At 40.2% G+C, this 26,785-nt stretch overlaps 1 protein-coding gene across 1 annotated transcript; it reads left to right on the forward strand.

Annotated features, from left to right (window-relative positions):
• Nucleotides 1-26,785, forward strand: LOC113305911 (pentatricopeptide repeat-containing protein At1g02150-like). Its single transcript, XM_026554900.1, has 4 exons — nucleotides 1-137; nucleotides 250-327; nucleotides 22,007-22,226; nucleotides 24,862-26,785. Exons 1-4 carry the CDS (start codon nucleotides 1-3, stop codon nucleotides 26,080-26,082), a joined length of 1,656 nt encoding a protein of 551 aa, XP_026410685.1. The 3' UTR covers nucleotides 26,083-26,785.

Consider the following 26,785-nt stretch of genomic DNA (forward strand, 5'->3'; position numbering starts at 1 on the left):
ATGAGGACTCGGATGAATTCTATCCAACTAAGTCAAGAACATGGTGAACAAGTTGAAGAGAGCCAAGATGATGATGAACTAGGCGAAAGCATGCAAGATGATGCTCAACGAGGTCATGGAAATGAAAGACCTGCTATGTGAGGCCGTAGATCAGCTAGTCAGGAAAGTCAACAAGGTCGTGGTCGCGGGTGAGAAGATATTATTTTAAAGTTTGAATAGATCTTTTTGGTTTGTCTTTTATTATTGTAGACTTGAACTCATACTTCTTTACTTTCGTGAGGTACAACTATTTATTGTAGTTGGTGTGATAGGGGATTGGTTTGAACGGTTTGATAAAACTTTGTTGTTTCGCAAGTTTTCAGAAGTTTATGTCTTAAATAATTGTTAGTGTCGTCATGTTTGTCTTTTATCAAGTTGACGACCCTTACTCTGAAAGTTAAAAAATTATGATCCAGAGCAAGAGTTGTCAATGGATTATTTAGCATATTGACGGCTCCAACTCTGGCTAGATAGACAATCATGATTCAGAGAAAGAATCATCATATGAATATTTAGCGGTTTGACGACTCTATCACTCCAAAACATCCAGGTGAAATCCAAATTTTTACAGCTAGGGTCGTCACCTTGTAGATGTATGGTCATGATAACTCTAGGTCTGCAAATAATGGCACATAAGAATCGTCATTGTATATGGTATTAAACGATGCGACTCCATCAAAATATCCAGGGAAAACAAATTTTTTGAAATCTCGGGTAGTCACCTCGAAGATGTATGGTCATGACGACTCCATCTCACCAAATAATGACAAATAAGAGTTGTCATTGTATATGACATTAAACGATACGACTCTATCACTTCAAAGCATCCAGGGAATACACAAATTTTGACAGCTAGAGTCGTCATCTTGTAGGTATACGCTCATGACGTATGACCCTATCTAACCAAATAGTTTCACCTAAGTGTCGTCCTCCTATATATCGTTAAGCGATGCGATTCTATCACTCCAAAACATCGAGGAAAACCATAATTTTGACATATAAGATCGTCATGGTGTATAGGTAAAGTGGTAACGATTCTTTTTGTTAAGTGACAACGCATTATGTAAAATGAAGACTCTTGTATAAAAACACTGCTTTGAAAATAAAAAACACATTGATTTCATTAAGAAAATAACACTACATTAATCTAGCATTACATAAGAGTTAGTATGCGTATTCTTGAAACCGATACGACAATACATCGTCAATGAACCTCCTTGCACGGTGGTACAACACCTAATATTCCTTGTAGTGAACGAGCTTTCTTTATTCATGTCGTATTCGCTATTGGGCATTACATAGTTCCAGTTAAAATTAAATAAATTAAGAGTTATTTAACGCTTGGTACCCAGCAAATGTCCAACACCTAGCTTTGGTACCCAATTTTTGAAAAATTAAGGGTTGGTACCTTGACCAGACGTTGACCGTTAAATACTCCGTATGACCAAACTATTTTTATTATTTGAATTTTTAATTACTAAAAAAACAATTAGTTTTACAAGTTTATCCCTAAAAAGATCATCTGCCTCCTCACTCTCTTCTGTTTCTCCATCACCGTGCATCTGATGAGAATTTGTTGCTTCAGAAAAACAAAATCAACAACATCATATGTTCAAAATCACGTTTTATAAGAACTGGTGGTGGTGAGTATAGACGGGGGCGATGTTGCTGAAGCTGCTCGAGCTCGTGAAGGTACTGTTGATTGTTGATTAGGAATGTAAGAACACTAATTTTATTTATAATCAATTTCGTTCCTCAACATTTCAGTTAGATCTACAACTTTAAGTACTATACGAACATTAATTTCATTTACAAGTAAGATGATACTCATTCACTGGGTTTTTGTTGTTTAGCAGATGTATACAAGACGTTTTATATTATTAGAGATGGATCATTTACTGTTTTGTATTTTGTGGCTTTGTGTTTTGGGTCAATTAATTTAATGGGATCAGATGACCATGCTAAATCTGAAACACCTTCTGAATGATCATTTAGATGAGAAATTATTGCTAGGGTTTGCAATGACCGAGCAATTTTCTTAATTTTGGAAAGAAACCCACTTTTCAAAGGTTATTTTTTTTGGTAATTTATTCTTTCCGGTCCGAATTTTTTGGGATATTAAAAATGGGAAATGTGTACATATGTGACTAGATGGTGCTGGTTGTTTGCGAGTTACCCAGGAAATAGTTTAAATGGTGATTGATGGAAAAAATTGGGGAAGAAAGCTCACAGTAGTGTCGGTTTTGCTAATTGTGGCCGCAGCTTAACACTTTCAGTTTTAATATAGTAATTATCATAACTATTTTCTCCGTCCTAATTTACTTGTCAAAATTGTGTCTTTTTTAACAAAAATGTACCAAAAAATTACTATATTTCCCACTAAAATTATCTAATTATCAAGAAAGAAATAAAAACTAGGATACAAAAACTTGTATATTAAACAAGTGATTTGAAAGATTGATGGTGTATGTGGAAGTAATTTGAATTTGTTTCAAGTTTTTGCAAAATCCTATTTTGGCAAGTAAACTAGGACGGAGGGAGTATGATTTATCAAATGGTGGTGCTATATCCGATGATGACGAAGTTCAAAATACTGATGATCAAGATAGGAGAAGAAGATGAAGTCGTGAAGAAGACTAATTTAGGGCTCTTTGGGTGTCTTTTTGGGCATCCGGCTTAAGGGTAATTTTGAACTTTTCAAAAAAATGTATAATTATTATAAATAAATATTTATATGGTAAGTCAATTGTTGGTCTTGACTGGTCAAGGTACCAACCCTTAATTTTTGAAATGTTGGGTACCAAAGCTAGGTATTGGATATTTGTTGGGTAAACGTTAAATAACCCATACATGTTAATATGCAAACATTAAATGATGATATAGGTATAAAATGTCAGACTACTCACTTTTTCAGAAAGTGGAGCTTGAGGATGATTGTCGTACACCATTTTTATTACTTTAACGAACTCTCGCAAATCACCTTTGATGTAGTTGAGTCGAAACACTAAATCTCTCTATTTGCAGTTTTTGGGGTTCGCGGTTCGCTCATAAAAGAATTCTTTCACTCTCTTCCAAAACATTGAATAGATTTCATTCAGACGTTCATGAAACACCTTAACTAATGATTTGACGAGATTCATTTCTTCATACGGTGCCCATGTTGCCATTTCCTCTGATGTCTAACTTTGAAATGAAAAGAAAAACAAATTAAATTATAAAAGAGTTAGATGGAAAAAAAATCGAATGTTTAAGGCATTTTTTTTTCAAGAAAAGGGGGTTGTATTATATAAAAGAAACCCCAACAGTCATATCTTTTGAAATCCATAAATAAATGCGAGGATAGTAAAGATATGAAGTGATGACCATAACAATATTGATATTGTAAAATTTAAATTACAGCCTTAATAGTAGTCATGGTTTACCTAATTAACAATGACGACTTTTAAGGCTGATGATACAAAGTTACAAACATCTCATAAATTTTTTTGTTCTCCTAATAATTTTAAACTAGATTAAATTGAAACCTGGAAATACTAGTACTACACTATAATGTGAAAGAAACATTACACTTTCTCTAAATAAATTCTTCACAAATAAAAAACAACATTGAGATTTTGCTGGGTCGAAAAAAGGTTTTAGCCGAACCTCTTTTTTTTTTCGAACGCGAAAAAGGTCAACACCATGTTTGTTTACTCCTGACTCATCTGAGTCGTCTGGATCTAACTGAAATCACCTGACTTGAGTCAGATCTGACTCAGTATGTTTGTTTTGGGTCAGATCTGACTCAACTGACGCAAAAATATATAAGTCAGTGGTTTGGTCCCATGAGTCAGGAGTATTTTGTTACCTGACTTAATGGATCCAAGTCAGATTGAGTCAGATCCGACTCAAAATAGAAAACAAACGGTCTGACTGCTGACATGGCACGAATCAGGGGTTGACTCAGATCCAGACGCCGAGTTAGCTGCAAACAAACAAGTTCTAAGTGTTTTCCCCCTCACCGAGCCCAACGCCAAGAATACAAGAAATCATCAAAACGGGTGATGGTTTCGAACTGATTTGAGCTCATCTTTCATGGATTTTGTTCTTTGCAGATTGTTTTAAGTTCAACCTATATTGGATTTGGTATAGAGTAGAAGACATGAAGAGTTGTTACAGTTGGTGGATGCAGAGAAGATAAGATTGAGATGTTTGTGGTTGACTATGCTGAATTTCAGGCAGTGAAATTGATGGTGGTTGTAATTGAAGTTGCAGAATGGACTGGTGGTGAGATTAGATGTATGCTTAGGTTGCAGTTACAAAGTTCAGGTGCAAGCTAGTAAGGCAGCAGGATGAGCTGCAGTGATGATTGTGTTTAATTGACTGAATGCTTTGAGGCTTTGAGAAGAGGCAAGAAAGCATAGGCAGTGAGACTGATGGTGGTTGCAATTGAAGTTGCAGAATGAACTTGGTGGTGAGATTAGATGTATGCCGAGGTCTGTCTCTCTAAATTTGAGGCCATTGCGCCTTATTCTGCTTCTAGGTGGCACACAACGGGTACATTTATTTTTTTTTTTAATTCTTTTCATGTAACTGTTCTTCTATTCTCGATTTTCTATATATCCCTTATAAAGGTAATACATCTATTCCAGGTTTATTATATGAAGCGAAAGGCTGTCATAAAGAAGCCTTATTCACTTGTAATGTTGGATGCTAAGTATGTAGTACTAGGTTTTTGGTTATTCAAACTTGAAATCATAGTTTTTGTTATCTTCAGGCAATATACAAAATAGACTCTTATAAGGAAAAGAGCATTCTTATTGTTTTCAGTTCTTCTACCACAAAGGTATATAACTTATACATGTGTAACTTCTAGTTACACAAGCTAATTAGATGTGTAACTTTTACTTACACAAACTGATTGAATGTGTATTTTTTCATAGAATCATTTAAATCACTCTCAGACGATAATCAAATCAACATTGTAATAGGCTTGTGTTTTGCTTTCTCAATTAGTTTTAGTGCACTAAATGATATCTGAATTTTTCTTTTAGCTTGTAAACATTGTTCTATTCAGTATGCGAAATTGATAAGATTTAGCTTGTCTTCTTAATGGTTTATAAATATAGTTGAATCAGGTCAATTCAAATCAAAGTGAAATATGCAGATGATGAAGTTAATTTAATATTTCTTCACGTTGAACTTAATGGGGTTGTTTCATCACTTCTCCTTGAGGATCAATTCAATTTTCTGAGGCACAGTCTTCGCAATTTATGTTCTTTTGTATTTTGAAGTCACATGTCTGAACCGTGCATTCATTTGAACTTTGTATTAGGAAGAGAAATGTCTATTTGTTGTAAATTATCTGACCTTTTTTGGATGTGTAACTAATGCTAATTAGATATATAATTAGTTACACAAGTTACATGGATGTATAGCTACTAGTTACACATGATAATTAGATGTGTAACTTATATATACACATGATAGAGTGCAATTTACACAAGCATTGTATATATGTAACTGCAGTTTACACAAGCATTGTATATATGTAACTGCAGTTTACGCAAGATGTGCATATGAGATGTGAATACGTTGAGGTGAAACTTTATTTCAAGCAGTGTGCGTATGAGATGCAAGCAGTGCTGAGCTTCGATGCTCGTGTTGTTGGAAGTATACTGTGAAGACATTGAGGTGAACTTTTATTTCAAGTTTTTTTTACTTTTTGTTCTTTATTAAACAAGAGGTTATTTACTACTTTTCAAGTGTTTTTCATCTTTGTTTTGCATTTTTGTTTTGTCTCATGATTTATGATTATTGAAAAGCTAATTTGAACACGAACTTGTGACCCATCGATTGTTTATGTTGAGGCAAATATTTGAGTTTTTTTCGTGGTTAAATGTTATTAAATGGTGGTTGTAGACCTTAGAGGATGAACAAGTATTTCTAGTGTTTACTTGAAATGAGGATGGTTAGTTATGTTATTGCAATGTTTGGGGATTATGTATTTCAATACCGATTGAGGCTTTGTTGTACATTTTATGTTGCAGGCGTTTTTTTGGACAGTTCATGTGTTGGCTTATGGAGTATCTACCTTAAACAATGCAGTTGCTTGTAAGAAATGCTAAAAGGTCAGTCTCGTGCCTTATTATACATTTCATGTAGTTTTTGAAACATTAAACAAAATAAGCAAAACGTAAATGTGCTAGGGTAGGAGTAATAATTAGCGGATATATTTGTTTAATTATTTGTATTGTGTTGCGTCTTCGGTAGCTGAATAGATGGTATCTGAAGACCTCTAGTTTTCATACATTGTTTCTGCTATATAATTTTTTGCAATGTTACTTGTTTACACAGGAAAAGCATATCTTAGAATGTGAATGGTGACTACTACATAAGTTGACACTGATTTCTTTGAAGCTTGTTAGTTTTGATGCTTTGATGAATTTTTTTGCCATAGGTACACAATTAGGCTCAGTATTTGCTGATTACATAAGTCATATGTATGTGTAATTCCTAGTTACACATGCTATATGCATGTGTAACTTCCAGTTACACTAGCCATATGCATGTGTAACTCTTAGTTACAGATGCTAAATGCACATGCAAAAAGTGTTATTCTTATTTTTGGTAATTTTATTAACAGAAAGTTGATTCATTTTTCATGAAATATTATGTGTAAGGTTCTATAGAATCTGAGAAACTAATATATGTTCTATATATACTGAAACTATTTTTGTGTTCTACGGAGACATGAACTGCAGTCATGGTTTGCTTATTTGTGGTATTGGTCTTGCTGGAACTGGAGTTAACGCTGAATACACAAGTCAGATGCGTGTAACTCTCAATTACACTATATAGACGCATATGTAACTCTCGATTACACTAGAAAGATGTGTGTGTAAATTCTAATTACACATGCTAAAAAATTGTTGTAAACGAATATTAAAGTAATACATGTATTTTCTTATGTTTTCTTTTTGATGTCTATTTTTTGCATATATATACAAGTGTAACTTTGTATTACACATGTCATAAGGATGTGTAACTTCTGGATACACATGCCATATGCATGTGTAACTTCTGCTTACACATTCACACCGTACTTTAATAATTTCGGGCCTAGATTTAATAATTCTGGGCCTAGATTTAAATTATATTTAATTATGGGCTTGACAATATACATAAGGGTATCAAGCTCTTTTAATAATTCGGGGCTAGATTTAAACTTCTTTTAATTAAGGGCATCATATTATGGGTTACCCATGGGTGGGGAATTTCCCATTCTAAATTAACCGGTCTTTTGCTACCAGTAAAATAACCTTCATTCTCTCTACCAAATGGATTAATCACACCGCATTCCCCAAAAAGGAAGCCTGTTTTGAGGCATACGGATATGATTTGAGGCATACGTTCGGCTGAAAATTATCAGCCGAACCTAAGCAAAAACATAGGTTCGGCTGAAAGTTGAGTATGCCTCAAAAAAAACTCGGTCTGCCTCAAAATAGGTTTCCCAAAAAGAATGAGCAGCACAAAAAAAATCGTTCAAAATTTCGCAAGAGAAAACCAAGCCCAAAGCAATTGGCGTCCTTTAGTGATAATGGTGGGGCTAATATCCAAAGATTCCAGAGTCCAAATCAAGGGTACTTTCAAGTAATTTTGATGTTCCAAATATCTCTAAACACACGCTTATATCTTGAACCGTTGAAACCCTCGAAAACCACTTCACTCTCCCCGTCAGTCCCATTCTTGTTTAAGATGTTCCTTCAATCCTCAATAACATCTCCACTTCAAACTCCATCATCAACTTCATTTTACTCTCATACACCAATTAAAGTTTTCATTTTCCTACCCTACATTACTTCTTAAAACTACTGATTTTCAGACAAATGCAATCACTTGTTGTTCATCATCATCATCATCATCATCATCATCTATATCTAAAGTTCATAATTATGGTTGTGAACACATAAATCACGAAGCCATCCACGTGTTCATAAACAATATTCGCATACATTATAATTCTAAAATTGTACGTCGTATGTGTAAAGGGGATGATTATATCGATTCATCGACTCAAAGCCTTCGAGCTTGTCATTGTCTAGTCGAATATTATCATAAATAATGTTCGTATAAAGGAATAAACAGAGAATCAAGTATAAATGTAAAGCACATGAAGTTCAACGCTGAATGTAAAGTGTTGAAATGTAAATAAGATAAAGATTTACGTGGTTCGGCACTAAGGCCTACATCCACGGGCTGGTGTTTCACTATGTATTGAATGATTACAAAGATAGTCGGATGACTTTAAAGTATACATAGGTCTGCGGAAGTAGGGGGATTACTTACTCTTCCTATTTCTCTCTCCTATATTCTCCTATAATTTCTCTGGATTGGTCGACCCCTTCTCTCTTAGTGGAGAGGGGTATTTATAGGGTTGGAACGTGGGTCCTACTTCTGAGGTGTCGTTGTAATCTTATCTTCTTGTGCTTTGTGCCCATTACACAGAGGTCTTCGGCATATGTTGCGGCCTGAGCTTGAATACGAAGGGTTATCCTCGCCTCTTCCACGAGCTGATTGACACGTGTATATCTCTTTGGTATTTAATGCGGGTAGATGGATGTCTGCTCGTGTCAGACAAGTGTCTCTTTGTCTGGTCACATCTGTGTCAGTCAAACTTCCTCTCAGCCGTTGATCTAGGATCTTCCTCGGGATTGGGTGTATTAACACCCAAGGGGTATTATCTGGTGCTCCTCTAAGACATCATACCTCTGTGATCCTCTGTCCCTGACCGTCAGATCTGCTGACCGGTGGCATCTACTGATGAGATGCTTGTTATCATGTTTTGATATCTTGTTTTGCATGCCTTCCATGTGTCTCTTTATGTACACGTGGTGGATGATGAAAGGTGTACATACAATTTTCCCCTCTTCTTCTGACTTGGGCGCATTTTGCAATTTAGAAGAAGAAAGGTCGTCCTACACGTTTTATCTCTCCTGAAATAACTTCCCCTATAAATACGGGCACGTTTCCCACTTTGCATTAACTTTCCCCATAACTGCTCCTTGGTACAAGGGACAGTTATTGTCTTCTCTAGCTTCATAAATAGGAAAGAGAATGTGAAAAAAAACTTTTATCCTCTTCTTGTCAGTGTTCATCCTCTTCTTGTTTTCTATTCTTGTTCTTTAGTCATTTATTATCGTCATTCTCTTGAGGAAGATAACAACATTCAATTTTTTGTCTCTTTCGCTCTCGATTGTTGTTGCCCCTGTATCGCAGACAACTAGCTTTTGATATCTCCGATCCTCCTTTCTTCGACTGTGGTTGGTGCTTGTCGTCCTCTTCTATACAGGTATGGGGTTTTTCATTAGATGCTCATCATTGATTTATCTATGTATCTACCCGTTTGTTTCCTGCTGTTGTATTCTTGGCTTTGTGATGAAGAACACACATGTCGAAGCATATATGCTTGCCCCTGTTCTTTGTTACAAAGTCTGTGAGTCTGTATATGAGTATTATCCCTGGAGTTTGATGGAGTATTTCTGGTTATTTTTAGTTCTTAGGGTTTTTAATGTTTATCCGGATGAACCATCAATTATGGGTTTTTTGATCTTTAGTGATCTCCTCGTATTCTTCTCTAAACTGTTATTGTGTTTCCTTGTAGACATGTCTGATCGTCCGCGGGCTCCTTACCAAACGCCGCCGTCTAGTCCGCCAAGATCCCCTCCGCGTCGAGATTCTGACAGATCTCCACTTGGGGAAGGTCCTTACAAGTCTTCGCAATCGGATCCTCTGGTTCATAGGGTTTCATCTTCCTCTGGTGCGAAGGTTGTGCCTACTAAGAAAGGGGATGTGCCGAAGGGTCCTTCTGGGTCTAGGCATGCTGTTAACCGTGCCCCTTCTCGTCCTAGTGAAGATTCTAGGAGTGCGCAGGCTCCCCCTCGTGATGACTCTAGGAGTACGCGGGCTCCTCCTCCTCGTAATGAAGCATTGGATGTTCTTCCCCTTCGTTCTATGGCTCCTCCTTCAGTTCCTCCGCAGAAATCTTTGCCGCCTCCTCCCACGGTTTCTTTCAAAGGGAAGTACTCCAAGGGTACTATGTCGAGAGCTGATCCGTCTAAAAATCTTCCTTCTAAAAGGAAAGCTTCGGAATTGAGTCCTACTTCTGATTCCGCAGACGAAGAAGAAACTGTCCCCGTGATACGCAACGTTTCAGTTGGTAAGAAGAAGGCCACTTTCAAGCATATTGATCTTGAGATGTTCAAGGAAAAACATGAGCTTCAAGCTTTCGAGGTTCGCTTCTATGCCCCTGACGATGATATCACTTACGAGCTCCTGGCTAAGTATCAGTTTGACGAGTTTCATCTATTGACTACGGTTGGAGCCTTCTAGGCGGGTATCATGTTGCCCCTCTATAAGTCGGGTGACTCCTTTTATTATGACGTGTTGGATAGTCGTGAAGGCTCTTCCACAAACACTCATAATCGTTCTGTATCACAACTATCTTGGAATTATCTCCGTTCACTGAAGAAATGTTACCTGCGAAGCAAGGGAGAGACTATGATGACCTGCTATGTTCCAAATCCTGCTGAGAGAGAGTGGTACACTCCTCAGAATTTTAACAGTTCCTTTGGGGATTATGTCAACAGTAGAAACCGTAAGCCGTGGAGTGTTAGTCTTCGTAATATTGCTGCTCCCCGTGGTGAAATTCGTCTTTTGAGTGAGGTGAGTGATGCCAAGCTGAAGTATGTTCCTCGTACTGAAGGATCTGCTAAACCGAAACTCTTTCCTGCTCGTGAAAGGATTAAGCGTGACCATGATTATGAATGGCATGCTACTGTTATTGAGGTAGTTGGTCCTTGGGCTTATGGTTGGATTCCTGGTCTGCGCGGTTGGCGTCCTTCTGAAAACAGCAAGCCTCGTGAAACTCCTCCTGCTCGTTATGGAGATTTCTGTCCTTGGCGTCCGAATTTCGCGGGCATGAATTTTCCTTACGCTCTTGATGTCGTTGATGGAGATGAGGAGGAGGGTTCTGGTGCTACCCATCCACCGAAGAGTGCTGCTGCTGCCAAGGTATAGTTTCTTCTTATATTCCCTACTCTATTTGCCCCTTTTTCCTTGCTTGAAATAATTTTCATTTTTGAAGTGAGGAAAAAATGAGCCTTTGTGGGGATGTGTACTGGTTTGTAGGTGTCGAAGAAGAAGAAACTTGGACCCAAACAATCTTCTACTGTGGTTACCGGTGAGGCTGAGGTTTATGAGGAGGTTACGAGTCCTGTAAACGAAGGGTATGTTGAGGATGAAGAAATGTCCGATGGACAAGAGCGTACCGACACTTCTCACCCTGATGACGAAGGTGGTAATGTTGAAGAATAAGTTTTCGCGGGTGGTGATGGTGAAGAAGGAATTGCCGCGGGTGGTGATGGTGAGTCTGAGGGTAATATTCCCGTTGGTGGTACTGGCGGGAGTGGATCTGCCCCTGTTGGCGATAATATTGTTGGTGTGGGTACTCTGCCCGTTATTTCCCCTGAATTTTCTTTTGGTAGGATATATTCCGCGGGGGAATCCTTTGATGTGAATGCTGCCATGGGTCTTGCCGAAGACTTCTCATTGCTTTCCCCAAATGATGATTGGGATGTGCTTGGGGATATTGGTAAAGAAGATGTCACCGGTCAGCAGGCTGAAAATGCCGGTGGTCATACTGAGGCTGGTGATGTCGAGACTTGTGCGAGTGAGGGGAGAACATCCAAAGGGAAGTCTGCGGTTGAATCTCCTTCATAGGATTTCCCTTTCTCGCTAATGCCTGAAGGCGAAGATTCCATTTTGGCTTGGCTTAAGTAGAAAAATCTGATGTTCGTCCCCAACCCTGCCCCAGTGGTCCCCGGTGAGAAGAATTCTGACGCTTATACTCGTCAGATGATGCAAGTGTCTTCTGAAGTCCGCGTTGCTGAGATGTGGGAGAAGAATCTGAGAGCTTCAGAAGCTAACCTAGTGGTTGACCCTCCCTCCTCTGTTGTTTATATGATGGCCATAGCTGATGGGTACCAATACGGTTTTCCCCAGCAGCGTGTCTTAGAGGTAAATCCTTGTACTGATTCCCTCATGATATACGAACATTGTATTCTTCGCGATATCCGATCCCTTGGGTATAATAATGTTTGTCGTTTGTGACATAGATGATGAGGAGCGAACATTGTAACCATGTTCTATACCAATTCTTTAAAGCAAAGTCTTTAAAGTTGGAGGCTAAGCTTCGTCATAGAGAAGAAGAACTATCTGCGGCAGAGATGGAAATAAGTGAACTGAAAGGTCGCCTGAAGGAAAAGGAGCGGTTGGGTAATGCCGAGGAGAGTCTCCGTTCGGAACTTGCTATAGTCCGCAACGAATTGGAGCAAGCTCGCAGAAATGTATCGTCCCTCACAGGTTCGTATTTTTTATTGGTCATTTACTCCTCGTGATTCCCTATTTGTACTTTGGTGTTCTGTCTCAGTCTCACAACCCTATCTTCAGTGGGTGGAGTCCCCGAGCTCATATAGCTTTGGAAAGAAAGGGAACGACAGAAATCCCGCATTGCAGAGTTGGTGGGTAAGTTGAAAAGCGAAGCCGTAAAGTGGAATGCTCGTGCTGATGAGCACAACGCCTTAGCAGCTGAGTGGCGTGAAAAGCGAACACTGATGGTTGATATGCAAAATAAGTACAATCATGACCGTTGTCTGTTTAATGGTACGCTGCTATGGACGCGTTACAACCTGCGTGATGCTCGAGGACATGCTTCGGACTTAGAGGCTAGAGTGCGCTTTTTGGAAGGAGAGTTACAACAGGCTCGTTCTTTCTTAGGCCCGGGGTTAGGGATAGTATGCTGCATCTTTCCGAGGAAAGAGATAATTCTAGGGCTGAGGTTGGTGCTCTTAGTAAAGCCCTAGCAGCGTCTCGAGCTGATGTTGCTCGCCAAGTGGAATCTGAAAGAGATCTTGAAGTGAATGTGTATCGACTCCATAAAAGGATGGGGGAGATGAATGACGAAGTCAACCATCTTCGTCACTTTGATTCAATGAAGCAGGTAGACTTAGACGCGAGTCAATTTGCTCTTACGAACCTTCAAACGGATTATAAGAAACTATCCGACGAATATGACTTTCTTGATGAGGCTCGGGACGCATTTGTTAATGAGTATGAAGAGGCTTCGGCTAATGTCGAAGGTATAACCTCGTTTTATCGAGTGTGATTCTGTTATTTCTTCGTTTTAACCCCTTGGTATTTCTTGTTTTCAGCACTCGAGGGACAGCTTCACGCAGCAAATGATGAGCTTAAAAAAACTCAATCTTCCTTAGTGCAGCAGGAAGGACAAGCCAACTATTTCAAAGGGTTGGCCGCGTCTCGTGAGGAAGCAGCGGAGATTGCCTCCAAAGAGGCGGAACGCCTATCTGCATTGCTGTCTCAGGCCAACCAGCGGACCGTTGTTATCACTTATAAAGCTCGATGTCAGTTGGCTGAAGAGACCAACAAAGTCCTAGATAAGATTGGACTTGATCTTAAATTCGAACATGGTCTTGTCAAGAATTATCCGCGTCGTCCCCTTCCCGCGCCCTTGCCTGGTTCTTCTGGGCCTTCTTCAGGTGGTAGCGTACCTTCATCTAGCAGAGACAACCCTGTTGATGGAACTGTATCGTCCAAGTAGATTTCCTTTATTAGTCATAGAAAGTTGATCCTTGTTGATTATATAATTTCGGATCATTTTTTGATGTGTTTCCCGCTTTATCTTATTTGCTGAACTTGTAATCAACTCTTTATGAAATGGATCATCCTTTTGGCATACCTACGTTATCAATTCATCTTTATTTTAAGTATTGTGAAGTGTTAAACTAGAAATAACTTGCTTTGTAAAAAGTCGAGAGTGTTTGGGTGCGACACCGAAGGTAAATACCTTCGTGATCGTCTTGAGACCTGTCACCCCGCTGGCGAATCCTGGGCCAGAGGATTCCCAAACGGTGGGGGCCGAGGCAGCGTTCTAGGATATGGGATGCTTATTTGAAATATTTACATGCACCCATTCCGTCGACCCGCTGCCTTAAAATTGGTTGGGTATCTCTTTCTGCTGGGTGCCTTCCCCATGGTCTTACACTCATAGACACCGATAGGGGAGCCCTGAGAGATTGTAGATTAACTACTTTCCCCAATATTGTTAATTTATTATGTAATGTACATGCATTCACCCAGCGGGCCTTTTGACCATTTCGTTTGCTTGAAGATTTCCCAAAAAGTTTGTTTGATTGATAGGTTGAGGCCTTCTACTCCTTGTACAGAGATAGAAACATGTAAAGCAGTTACGCTGCCTTCTTCTTCTGGTATTCTTCACGCAGATGCAAAGCTGCGCTGCTCCTATGGGTAGTACGGTTTGAGCCATTTAGAATTCCAAGGGTGCCGGAGGACCTCGCCTTTCAGATTGAGAAGATAGTAGGAACCGTTTCCCGCAATGTCGTGTATTATAAAAGGTCCTCCCCATGTAGGTGCTAACTTTCCCCATTTCTTCTCTCGTTGATACTGCGGGATTGTTCTTAGCACATACTACCCTTCTACAAAATTTCGAAGCTTAACCTTTTTGTTGTACTCTCTCGCTAATCTCCGTTGATAATTTTCCATCTTTTGCAATGCTGCTTCCCTCCTTTCTTCCAGGTCGTCCAGTCTCTCTAACATCATGTCTGTTGTGAGATTTTTCTCCCATGCTTCGGTCTTTGTGGTTGGCATGAGGATCTATGTTGGTATGACTGCTTCAGCTCCATAAGTGAGGAGAAATGGGGACTCCCCAGTGGCAGATGTTCGTGTTGTCCTGTATGCCCATAATACATTGTGTAGCTGTTCACACCATCGCCCCTTGTGTTCGTCTAATTTATTTTTGTGGATAAGGGCGAGGGTCTTGTTAGTAGCTTCCGCTTGTCCGTTGCTTTGAGGGTATATGGGGGTGGACTTGTTTTTCCTTATTTTGAAAGTGTCTAAGAGCATGTCTATGTTTTTCCCCTGTAATCGTTTACCATTATCGGACACGATTTCCGCTGGTATGCCGAACCTGCAAATAATGTTTTGGAATATGAAAGTAAACACGTCCACGTCTCTGATCCTGGCTAAGGCTTTGGCTTCCACCCATTTACTGAAGTAGTCCGTGGCTACTATCAAAAATCGTCTTTTCCCTGATCCTTCGATGAAAGGCCCAACGATATCTATGCCCCATTTTGCGAATGGCCACGGACTATCCACAGAATTCAACGTTGTTGCTGGTGCATGTATATTTTTAGCGAAACGCTGACATTCTTTACATCGTCGGGACATTCTTGCGGCATCTTGTATCATTATGGGCCAGTAATATCCTTGCATTTTTGCTTTGTCGGCTAGTGATCTCATGCCGCTATGATTTCCTGCATCACCATAATGGATGTCGTTTAGAATTCGATGCCCCTCTTTCCTGGACAAGCAATGTAGTAACGGTCCGAGGAAAGATTTCTTGTACAGGATTCCATCTCGAAGGTCATATCTTCCTACTTTGGAGAGTATTTTCCTGTTTTGTTTGTGATCCGCGGGTAAGGTTCCATCCTTGAGAAACGCATGGATCATCATTCTCCAATCATCTTCGTTGCTGAAATCTTTGTCTTGATTTGCTCTTGACAGGATATCTTCTTCGTCAAAATCGTCACGGATGTCTTCTCCCACCTGATCTTCGATATTTTCTTCCATTGTATCTTGATTTGTAGCAAAGGAAAATTGTGATGCAATCGAAGGATCGTATACCCTTGTTATTTTGATAGCTTTGATACTCTTGTCCTTCAGCATGGATGATATATAGGGCATCCGCGTGCCTGATATCCCTTCTACATAAGTGCTGGAACTTGATGTTCGGAATTTGTGATGCCAATGTTTGGACCAAGGCCATGTAAGCTGAGAGGGTGTCGTCGTACACATTGTATTCGATCCCTATTTGCCGTATGACAAGCTGCGAATCACTTGTCAGTATTACATTGTTTACCCCCATCTCTATTATCAAGCGGAGGGCATGTACGACTGCCTCGTATTCGACGATGTTGTTAGTATGCTCTTTGAATTCTAACCTGAGTGCTTGTACGATCCTTTCTCCAGTTGGGGTGGTGATGACAATGCCTATTCCTGCCCCTTCCTTATTTTTGGAACCATCAACGAATACTTCCCATTGTCTTTGACTCGCGGGTTCGAGGACATCAACTGGATTCTTACTTTCCTCGTCGGCTTCTGTTATTCCCCTAATCTCTTCATCGTTGTCCAGGGGAGGTCTGCTAAGAAATCCGCCAATACTTGGGATTTTTGGGAATGTTGAATTTCATGAATGATGTTGAATTGATCCAGGTGGGTGTTCCACTTGGCTATTCTACCTACTTTTCCCGCGCTTTTGAGGACTGCTTCCAGTGGTGCTTTGCATGGGACGCGGATGAAGTGAGTTAGGAAATAGGTTCTCAGCTTTTGAGTATCCCATATTAATGTCAGGATGAGTTGTTCGATCTTCGTGTAATTCCTTTCCGCAGAATTGAGGGTCTTGCTGACATAATAGATAGGTTGTTTTATCTTCGTATTGGTTTTGACCAACACTGCGCTAACTGCATCTTCTGTCGCTGCTATGTACAATGCCAAAACCTCATCAGGATCAGGCTTCTGCAGGATTGGAATTGAAGCCAGGTATTCCTTGATTCTTCGGAAGGCTTCTTCGCATTATGCGGTCCATTCAAACTTACTCCCTTTTTTGAGAATATTGAAAAAATGTTTGCATTTGTCCGAGGACCAGGAAATAAATCTTCCCAAGGCTGCTAAGGACCCATTGAGCTTTTGCACTTCTTTTAAATTCTTCGGAGATGGCATTTCCACTATGGCCTGAATCTTCGCGTGGTCTACCTCAATACCCCTTTTTGTTACCAGATATCTGAGGAATTTCCCTGAGGTGACACCGAAGGTGCATTTTTCTGGATTTACTTTCATGTGATGTTTCCTCATTGCTTCGAAAATATCTCTCAGGTCATGGTGGTGATCTTTGCGCAACCTACTTTTGACGAGCATGTCATCAACGTAGACTTCTAGGGTACTACCAATCCATAGCTTGAAGATAGCATCGACCATTCTCTGGTAAGTTTCCCCTGCGTTTCGAAGTCCAAAGGGCATTCTAGTGTAGCAATAAAGGCCATGCGGGGTGTAGAATGTTGTGTGTAGTTGATCTTCTTCTGCCAGGGCTACTTGGTTGTAACCAGAATATCCGTCCATGAATGACAGCTCTTCGTACCCTTCCACTGCTTCAACCAGTTGATCAATGCTCGGTAGGGGATAGATGTCTTTTGGACATGCCTTGTTGAGGTTAGTAAAGTCGATGCATATCCTAACCCCTCCATTTTTCTTAGGAACAACGACCATGTTGGAGATCCATGTAGGGTATTTGACTTCCTTGATGAAGCCTGCTTCTAGTAGTTTCCGAAGTTCTTTTTCTACCGCCTTATGATACTCTAGTGCAACTTTTCTTATTTTCTGCCTGAAAGGTGGCGTGCCTGGTTTGATGCGCAGCTCGTGTTGGATTATTTTTGGATCAATCCCCGGCATGTCTCCTAGCTTCCAGGCGAATATATCCGCGTATTCTTTAAGTAATTTGGTTAGAGAATCTTCTCTTCTTTCGTCCATTATGGTCCCTACTTTGATCATCTTCGGGTTTTCTTCTGTTCCTATGTTGATTTCTTTTACGGGCTCCACTGGTGTGAACACCGGCTTCGGGTCCCCAAGGACTGGGACGTTCTTTAATTGCTATTTGGTATGTTTCTGTCCTTTGTTGGCTGCTGAAGTACTTACCTCTGTGTTAAGGACATTATCATCTTTTGTCAAGCCCTTCCCTGCGGTTTTCTTGAGGAACAGGTCTATGGCCTTTTCTTTCGCAGCTTCTTTATTTTTGATCCTTCGGGTTTTTCGCTGCTCTTCCTGTTCGTTGTTGATACGATCCTGAGTGGCCTGACACTCTTTTGCAGAGACCCGATCTCCCTTGATTTCCATTACTCCCTCGGGTGTAGGGAACCTGAGATATTGGTAGTAAGTTGCTGCCACTCCCTTGAGTTTATGTACCCACTTTCGTCCAATAATGGCGTTATAGGGGGATGGGGGGTCTACCACGCTGAATCGTGTTTCTACTTTCATGGGCCCGGCGTTCACCTGCAACACGATGTCTCCCAATGGCTTTGTGGGCGCTCCGTTGAACCCGTAGATGGTGTAATAAGAGGTCATCAGCTGTTCATCATGGAGCTTCATCCGTTTGAAGGCGTCGTAGAATAGAACGTTCACTGAGCTTCCCCCGTCGATGAGGATCTTTTTGAGGTTACATCTGGCCACTGGTAGTGTGAGGACCAAGGGATCGTTATGGTCTTCCATATCTTCTTCGATATCTTCAGTATCGAAGATGATAGGTGCGTCCATCCACTCTTTGTGCTCGTCCACCTCTACGCCATCAATCTTATATAATTCGCAGTGGTCCTCGAATTGCTTTCGTAGCCTCTTTCCTATCTGCATTGTAAGTGATGGTCATGTGGCTTCGGAACACGAGATGGTATTGATTGTGCGGTTCCCCTCTAGAAGTTGTACTTGCTTGGTTCGTTTGGATCTGTCGTCGGTGACTTCCTTTCGTATGTATTGCTTGAGTTCGCCAGCATCAATCAATTTTTGGATCATTATTTTGAGGTTTTTGCATTTCTCGGTCTGGTGTCCATTGAAACAATGATACTTACAGTAATCTTTAGACTTCTCGGTCCTTGGGGGCTGTTTTCCCTTAGACCACGGCCACTCCAAATTTTCCCTTCCTTTGATCTCTCGAAAGATCCGAGCGTAGCTAGCATTGAGCTTCGTGTAAACCTGATCTTCGAATTTTCGATCGTCTTTTCGTCGTTCATCTCTTCGTTCCTTCCTATCTTCGTGCGGTCGTTCCACTGAGATATTTCTTTTGGCCCCGCTGGTTTGTTCTGCGGAATTGGTACGGTGAGACCTCTGCGTTTGTGCCCTCGGGTTCTCACGCTGGATTTCTTTAAGACGAGCATACTTTTCAATAATTATTCGAAGATCTCCTTATGTCTTAGGTACGCTTCCGTGGATCTCAACAAATAGTGGACTCAATCGGTATAATCCCCACTTGTAGCAGTTGATGCTTACTACGGGATCCACACTCCCTATGGCTTGGCAGATCTTGTGTCATCTGTTGGTGTATTCCCTCGTGTTCCCCTTGTAACCAATTGCCAGAGAAAAAAGTTTATCCATTCCGGTGTTTACATCTTTGTTGTACATGTAGGTTCTCAAGAATTTCTCTGCGAGTTGATCATAGGAGTTGATGGAATCAGGTGGCAGGTTGTCAAACTAAGACAAAGCCGATCCCTTCAGGCTTGATGGGAAATACCTACAGAGGATGGCGTCGTTTTGACTCTATCGGGCTAAGATACGATTATAATACCGGATATGTGCCGCGGGATCACTGGATCCGTCATAGCATTCAAAAATTGGGACAGGGCATTTTAACGGAATGGGGGTATTTGCCAGGCGATGAGTTAGGGGCGTGGAGTTAGCTTATCTCATCACCTCTTCAAGCCTTCCTCCACCTTGTCTGGCTTTTAACTGCCTGATCTCAGCCATCATCTCATCACGCAGCTCTTCCATTGCGCGGTAATGTCCCGCGTTCTCATGCTCAGTTGAGCATTTCTTTCTTCGAACTTCACTGTCATAATAGTCTAAGTCTTCGGCGGCATATTCCGGATCGGATGCACTGCTTCCCCTAGCGGCGTTTCTAGGATGATTATTTGGTCTCGATTAGGCTCTAGTGCCTTAGAATTTGCTTCGTCTAGTTGTTGGCTAGTCTTCGTGCTTTGGGCAATCCTATCTTTCAAGTCTTGGTTCTCCCTGGCCAGAAGAGCTACGGCATCTGCGTAGACCTGCTGGCTCTTTTTCAATTCTTCGAGCTCTACCATCAGTCGGTGGGACTGGTTCGATCCCTGATTGGGAGTTCCGGCTTGTACCCCTACGGCCATAGTCCCCCCTTCGTCTACTGTGTGTATTAAGGGTGGTAGAGGATCAGCTTCAATTGTTGGTATCTCCAAGTTTGGTCCCCTCGGTTGAGCTTCCACCCACGGTACTAAAACCACTGGTATGGTTTGATTCTGACCGTTGGTTGACGGCATTCCGAAGACTGGTGGATGTGCGGGCTGATGTGTCATAGATTCTGCCACCCCTTCTCTTTGTTGATGGATTTGGTTTGAAACCAAAGTCTTGTTAGCTTCTGTATCCTGGAGGGACGCAACAGTTGCGTTGTTCTTTGTGGCTGCTGCTTTGAGAGCCGCGGCTGCAATGGAGTTAGTGTTCATAAATGAGGTGATTTCTGCAGCATCCTGCCTCTGAGTAGCTATTTTAGCTTTGTCTCCTTTCTGCTTGCTTCGGGTCATGACCGGGGTAATCCTCGGTGTCTCCTTTGATGAGGCTTTGGTTTTTCCTGCCTCTAGTATCTTTTCCATTTTTAGTCCTTTTCTGCATAGGGGAATAAATAAAGAGAACCAAAGATATCCACGAGGATCGGGTTAGTGCCATTCGTATCCGCAAAATTTGTGGAATAAAAGGAAATGAGCTGCCCAAGGGCCTTAGTAAAAGAGAAACATAAAGACTCCATCGGTCTAGTTTTCGCAATACAAATCCTCTAATAAACAATCATGGACCTTGTTTTCAGACTACTTTTGAAAAGGAAAACTCTTGAAAAGGCAGATCCGTAGCGAGAACTCATGAATCTGGATTATTAAGTCTTAGTTTTAAAAGAAAAACGCCTCACGTGCAAATCTGTGATAGATAGCCGTGGATTTGTCTGCTTTGAAATGGTGTTTGTGAAAATGAAGACCATGAACCCAGAATAAAAAAGGTTTTGAAAGCACGCTGAACCCAGAATAGGGCACAACCATAATGCGCGTTTAAGGTGAAATCACAGGATGAGATAAATCTTTTACCGGGACAAAGTCCCTGTTTCTAGCGCCAGATTGTGAACACATAAATCACGAAGCCATCCACGTGTTCACAAACAATATTCGCATACATTCTAATTCTAAAACTGTACGTCGTATGTGTAAAGGGGATGATTATATCGATTCATCGACTCAAAGCCTTCGAGCTTGTCATTGTCTAGTCGAATATTATCATAAATAATGTTCGTATAAAGGAATAAACAGAGAATCAAGTATAAATGTAAAGCACATGAAGTTCAACGCTGAATGTAAAGTGCTGAAATGTAAATAAGATAAAGATTTACGTGGTTCGGCACTAAGGCCTACATCCACGGGCTGATGTTTCACTATGTATTGAATGATTACAAAGATAGTCGGATGACTTTAGAGTATACATAGGTCTGCGGAAGTAGGGGCTTACTTACTCTTCCTATTTCTCTCTCCTATATTCTCCTATAATTTCTCTGGATTGGTCGACCCCTTCTCTCTTAGTGGAGAGGGGTATTTATAGGGTTGGAACGTGGGTCCTACTTCTGAGGTGCCGTTGTAATCTTATCTTCTTGTGTTTTGTGCCCATTACGCAGAGGTCTTCGGGTATGCTGCGGCCTGAGCTTGAATACGAAGGGTTATCCTCGCCTTTTCCACGAGCTGATTGACACGTGTATATATCTTTGGTATTTAATGCGGGTAGATGGATGTCTGCTCGTGTCAGACAAGTGTTTCTTTGTCTGGTCACATCTGTGTCAGTCAAACTTCCTCTCAGCTGTTGATCTGGGATCTTCCTCGGGATTGGGTGTATTAACACCCAAGGGGTATTATCTGGTGCTCCTCTAAGCCATCATACCTCTGTGATCATCTGTCCCTGACCGTCAGATCTGCTGACCGGTGGCATCTTCTGATGAGATGCTTGTTATCATGTTTTGATATCTTATTTTGCATGCCTTCCACGTGTCTCTTTCTGCACACGTGGTGGATGATGAAAGGTGTATATACAATGGTACTGTTGATTATGAACGTCAAAACACACCACGCAAATGGAGTGCTTTGTACAGAAAGATATCTATGATGGAAAATCCTTCTGTTATTGGTGCGTCTACTGTTTTGAACCGATGGGAAGAAGAAGGGAAAAAACTTACTAAATGGGAACTTTCTCGTGTTATCAAGGAATTGAGAAAGTATCGAAGATTTTCACTTGCTCTCGGGGTACATTTCTAACTCCCCAATTGATTTTTTTTCTTCATTTCTTCACGTTGTGCTTTTTCAATCTTTAGGTTAATTTTAATCTAATTGATTTTAGGAATACAGTATTAGCATAAGGAAGATCATTGGATTGATGGTGATATGATATTATAGGGCTTAGTGTTTTCTGCAATTTGGTACTGTATGGGTGTAGTATAGTATGTGCTGAGAAGTCACAGTAGTGGTGAACTTCAATCACTTCTTTAACTCTCTTCAAAAGTCGGCTTTTGGCTTTTTAAGGGTTTAGAAGCAGCATAATGAGTGTGTTAGATGCCTAAAATGGAAGTAAGAAAGTGTCCAATTTAAGGAACAAGATACACCCAACTTCAAGTGAAATCGGAACATAAATAGTTGCAGGCGGTGTTAGTCGGTGTTGCTTATTAGCTACAATGTTAGTAGTTAGTATAAGATTAGACATAAGCTCAAATTCAAGTTACCCCGCAACGTATACAGTTGCAGGTGTATTGAAGTTGGTGTTTCTTTTAGCTACAATGTTAGTAGTTGTTTGATTGGACATAAGCTCAGTAGGTTAACTAGTTTGATTATGGTTATGATACGAGAGTCTAGATAGGGAAGCTATGAAACTTGTGAAAGAAGGACCTTGTATCCTTCAACCATTACTTAAAGGAAATAAATGGATGTCATGTTTTTTTGGATATTGACGAAGGCACTGATATATTAGCTTTCTACAGTAACAGATTTCTCGTGGATTTGGTTTATAGCTTCTCACTTGCCCATGTAAATTATATAAATGGTTAATATTAAGACTAAATTTTACCTTTAGACTAACTTATATAATGGATTAGAACCTTTAGAATTTGGGAAGACTAAATTTTACCTTTGTGAATATTAAGACTGCCAAACAACTGGGTTTGTGAAGTTAAAGTCGGGCTCAATTGTAAACTTTGGTTGGTTCATAGAACCTGTTCAAGACCATGTCTTGTGTAGGGGCTCGACGCATGTATCATGGTTTCACCTTGTGAACTATGTGTGCTGACTTGCCTGTAATCAGTGTGCACCTTTGACTTAAGTATCTGATACTGCAATGCTCGATGATCATATACAGTACTTGGCAGTAGATATCTGGGATCCTCCGATCCAGTTAGGTTGTGGTGGTAGCCCACATTTCTAGGATGCTTGCTCCAGTTCCAGGACTTTACTACCTCGTGGATCACATTTGATTGGCTGCAGATTGGCTGTCTTTAATTTAAGTATGCAATTTCTTAAGCTGAAGCACTGAAGTATGCCACCAGCAAGTAATACAAGAGAAAACTGGGATCACGAGAGTCTAAACCTTTGTAACCTCCCGACCGTTCTTCCCGCATCTTAGCTGGCTCCTTATTGAGAACTCTTCCATCTGGTAACTTGAGTTTGATACCAAACTGTAGATCAAAAGGTTCATGAATACACCTTAAATTAAATTCCAATTGCGCCACCAGTAACTAGTCGAGCATGTGCAAGCACAACAGAAAGTCAACCAAATCTATGTGGAAGAACCTTGAGGATCAAATGCTAGGGATCAATTTCTACACCACCCATTAGCACTTTGTACTGAAATGCCTATTACGTTTCCTGAGGCAAAATTTTACCTTTGGAAACCATGATCAAACGTTTTTGCTCTGTTAATGGGGTTGGTTCCTTTAATCTCTTTCTATCAGTCAAGCTTGCTCAACCGCATTTCCCAAATGAAAAAAATGGTCCTGGTGTTGTGTGCTTCTATTTGGGTATGAAGCTACAATTGAGTTTTTATAGGCTTGGCATGCGTATGGGTGTGTTATTTAGGCTTGAAGTAAAATTTCTTACTCTTTTCTCGAATATGCTGTAGTTTGTGATAATACATCTATTTTAAATGGAGCTACAAAAATTCTTTAAACTGTTCAAGTCTTAGTTGTCTTGAAAATTGGAACAATTAGGAGACCGATGTTTTTGCTTTGACACATAGTGGAGCAGACAGGTAGAATGAATAAGTGTTTCTGAAATTGAACACTTATTACTGTTTGAGACCTTAGCTATACATTACTTTTTTTTTTTTTTTTTTACTCATCGTCCTTGGGATCCCCAAACTCTCCATAAGTTGCCCTGTTTTGATGACCATCAAATTATTTTTTCGAAGAAAAACTTCTTCTCAGTTTTCATCACCCAATGTACTTCCAGTGTGTTTTTTACTGAAAGGTGTATGTATATATATGACTCTTTAAAAATAATATGAAATGCATAGTCTGCCTGTGGAACATTAACCAGGAAAAGTAATATAAGAAGCTCAAAATAGATCTTTGCCTAGAAATATTGTCCACCACTGTTTCCTGAACCAGTAGCAACTAACTAAATGAATTTCATGAAATGGGGATAAGGATTGTTTGTACAATTAGACTGATTTTTATTTAGTTTTATATTCCTTCAAAAGAAAAAGGATAATTCGTTTATAAAGCAACGTACATCTGTGTTGGTCATTCAGGACCACGGTTCTGATGGCAATCAAATGAATGCTACCTACCTTTGGTTTGTTTTGCAACAGGAAAGTTAGAACAGCAGCTTCTTAAGTTCAATGTCGTTAAGGGCCTGTCAATCCTAAAATGTTTCTTTTACTACGTTTCGTCAGGTATACGAATGGATTCATGAACAAGGAGATAGATTTCGAGTTTCCACCAGTGACACTGCAATTCAATTGGATCTAATATCTAAAGTCCATGGAGTATTAAGTGCCGAAGAATACTTTTTGAAACTTCCTGATACTGCGAAGGACAATCACACATATGGAGCTCTTCTCAATGCTTATGTACAAGCTAAAATGAAGGAGAAAGCTGAATCCTTAATTGTTGATATGAGAGACAAAGGTTACGCCATGCATTCACTTCCTTTTAACGTGATGATGACTCTTTATATGAAACTCAAAGAATACGAAAAAGTCATTGAGATGATAACAGAAATGTTGGAGAAGAATATAAAAATGGATATATATTCGTACAACATTTGGGTAACTACATGTGGATCTATGGGATCTGTAGAGAAAATGGAAGAAGTTCTTCAGCGGATGAAACTCGATAGTTCAATCTACCCTAACTGGACTACGTACAGCACGATGGCTACAATGTACATGAATATGGGGCTAACTGAGAAAGCCAGAGATTGTTTGAAGAAAGTTGAGAGTAGAATCACAGCTCGTGATCGGATCCCGTATCACTATCTCCTCAGCCTCTACGGTAGCTTGGGTAGTAAAGAAGAGGTTTACCGAATATGGAAAGCTTACAAATCAAACTTCCCTAGCATTTGGAACTTGGGATACCATGCAATGATAGCTTCGCTAGTGAGATTAGATGACATTGAAGGAGCACAAAGGATTTTTGACGAATGGCTTTCTGCTAGGTCAACATATGATCCCAGAGTTAGTAACCTTATCATGGGCTGGTATGTTAAGAACGGATTGCTGGATGAAGCCGAGGCTTTTCTTGAAAATGTATTTGAAGTAGGAGGTAAAGTAAACTCAAACACTTGGGAGATTCTTGCGGAAGGTTACATTGCGAAGCAGCAAATTTCTGAGGCTCTAACTTGTGTGAAAGAAGCCGTATCAGCTGAAGGAGCGGTTCACTGGAAGCCGAAGCCTGCAAATATCTCCACTTTACTTGCGCTCTGCGATGAAGAATCTGACCTGGAAAACAAGGAGGTTTTGTTTGAAGTAATGAAACAAATAGGTTGTCTGGACAATGGTAAGATAACTGGTGAGACTGAATCTGGTTCTAGTCTGTCTTCGGATAGAAGTTATGTAGACGATGATGATACTGAATCGAATTTGCTTCTCAGCCAAATCCCGGAAACTTTGTGATACCACTGTAACCTTGGTCCAAGCTTGCCATTTTTTGCCTCTATTTTCACTTGAAAGCACACAGGTGGGCTCCACCAGATGAAGGGTTTATGTTGGTGCTTTTGTGTTCTTGATTATGAGGCAGGAATGGATCACAGATAAATAATAAATCTATGGGTATTTTTATATGTTTCAAAGAAGCTTTTCGCAGCAGTGTCAGAGCAGTTATTTTGATTAGGTTCCATGAAATTGCATGCAAGCAACTGCAAAGACGACAAAGTGAGGACATTTCTCTAACCATGTGCAAGCTGATGGAATGAGCTTTACTGCGACTGCGAGAGTGTGTAAAAGATCTCATTTGCTCATGTGAGTAGGACCCACTTTTCCTTTTTTGGACCAATGTCGCCTATCTATCTTCTCATTATCTTAGAAGTTTCATTTCGTCTGCATACAGAATTTTAAATTCATTGTTTGCGTCTCTGATGTTAGGTTCCAAGTCTACTGCTGAAAATATAGAAAAATGGAAGCACCATCTTACTGTACCTCTGCTGTTTTAAGGATTTTGTTTATTCTGCTCAATAAACAAAATGCTTTTATTCTCGTGTAAAAATCTCATGATAGAGTCCGGAGCTTGGTCGACTCTGTGAAGAATCTTATTTCTTGGTCGACCTGTGATAGTGTCTTATGTCTGCCTCAAAGCTTTATTTTTCACATGAAAGATTCA

This window comes from Papaver somniferum, chromosome 8, assembly GCF_003573695.1.
Source record: "Papaver somniferum cultivar HN1 chromosome 8, ASM357369v1, whole genome shotgun sequence".
Taxonomy (NCBI): domain Eukaryota; kingdom Viridiplantae; phylum Streptophyta; class Magnoliopsida; order Ranunculales; family Papaveraceae; genus Papaver; species Papaver somniferum.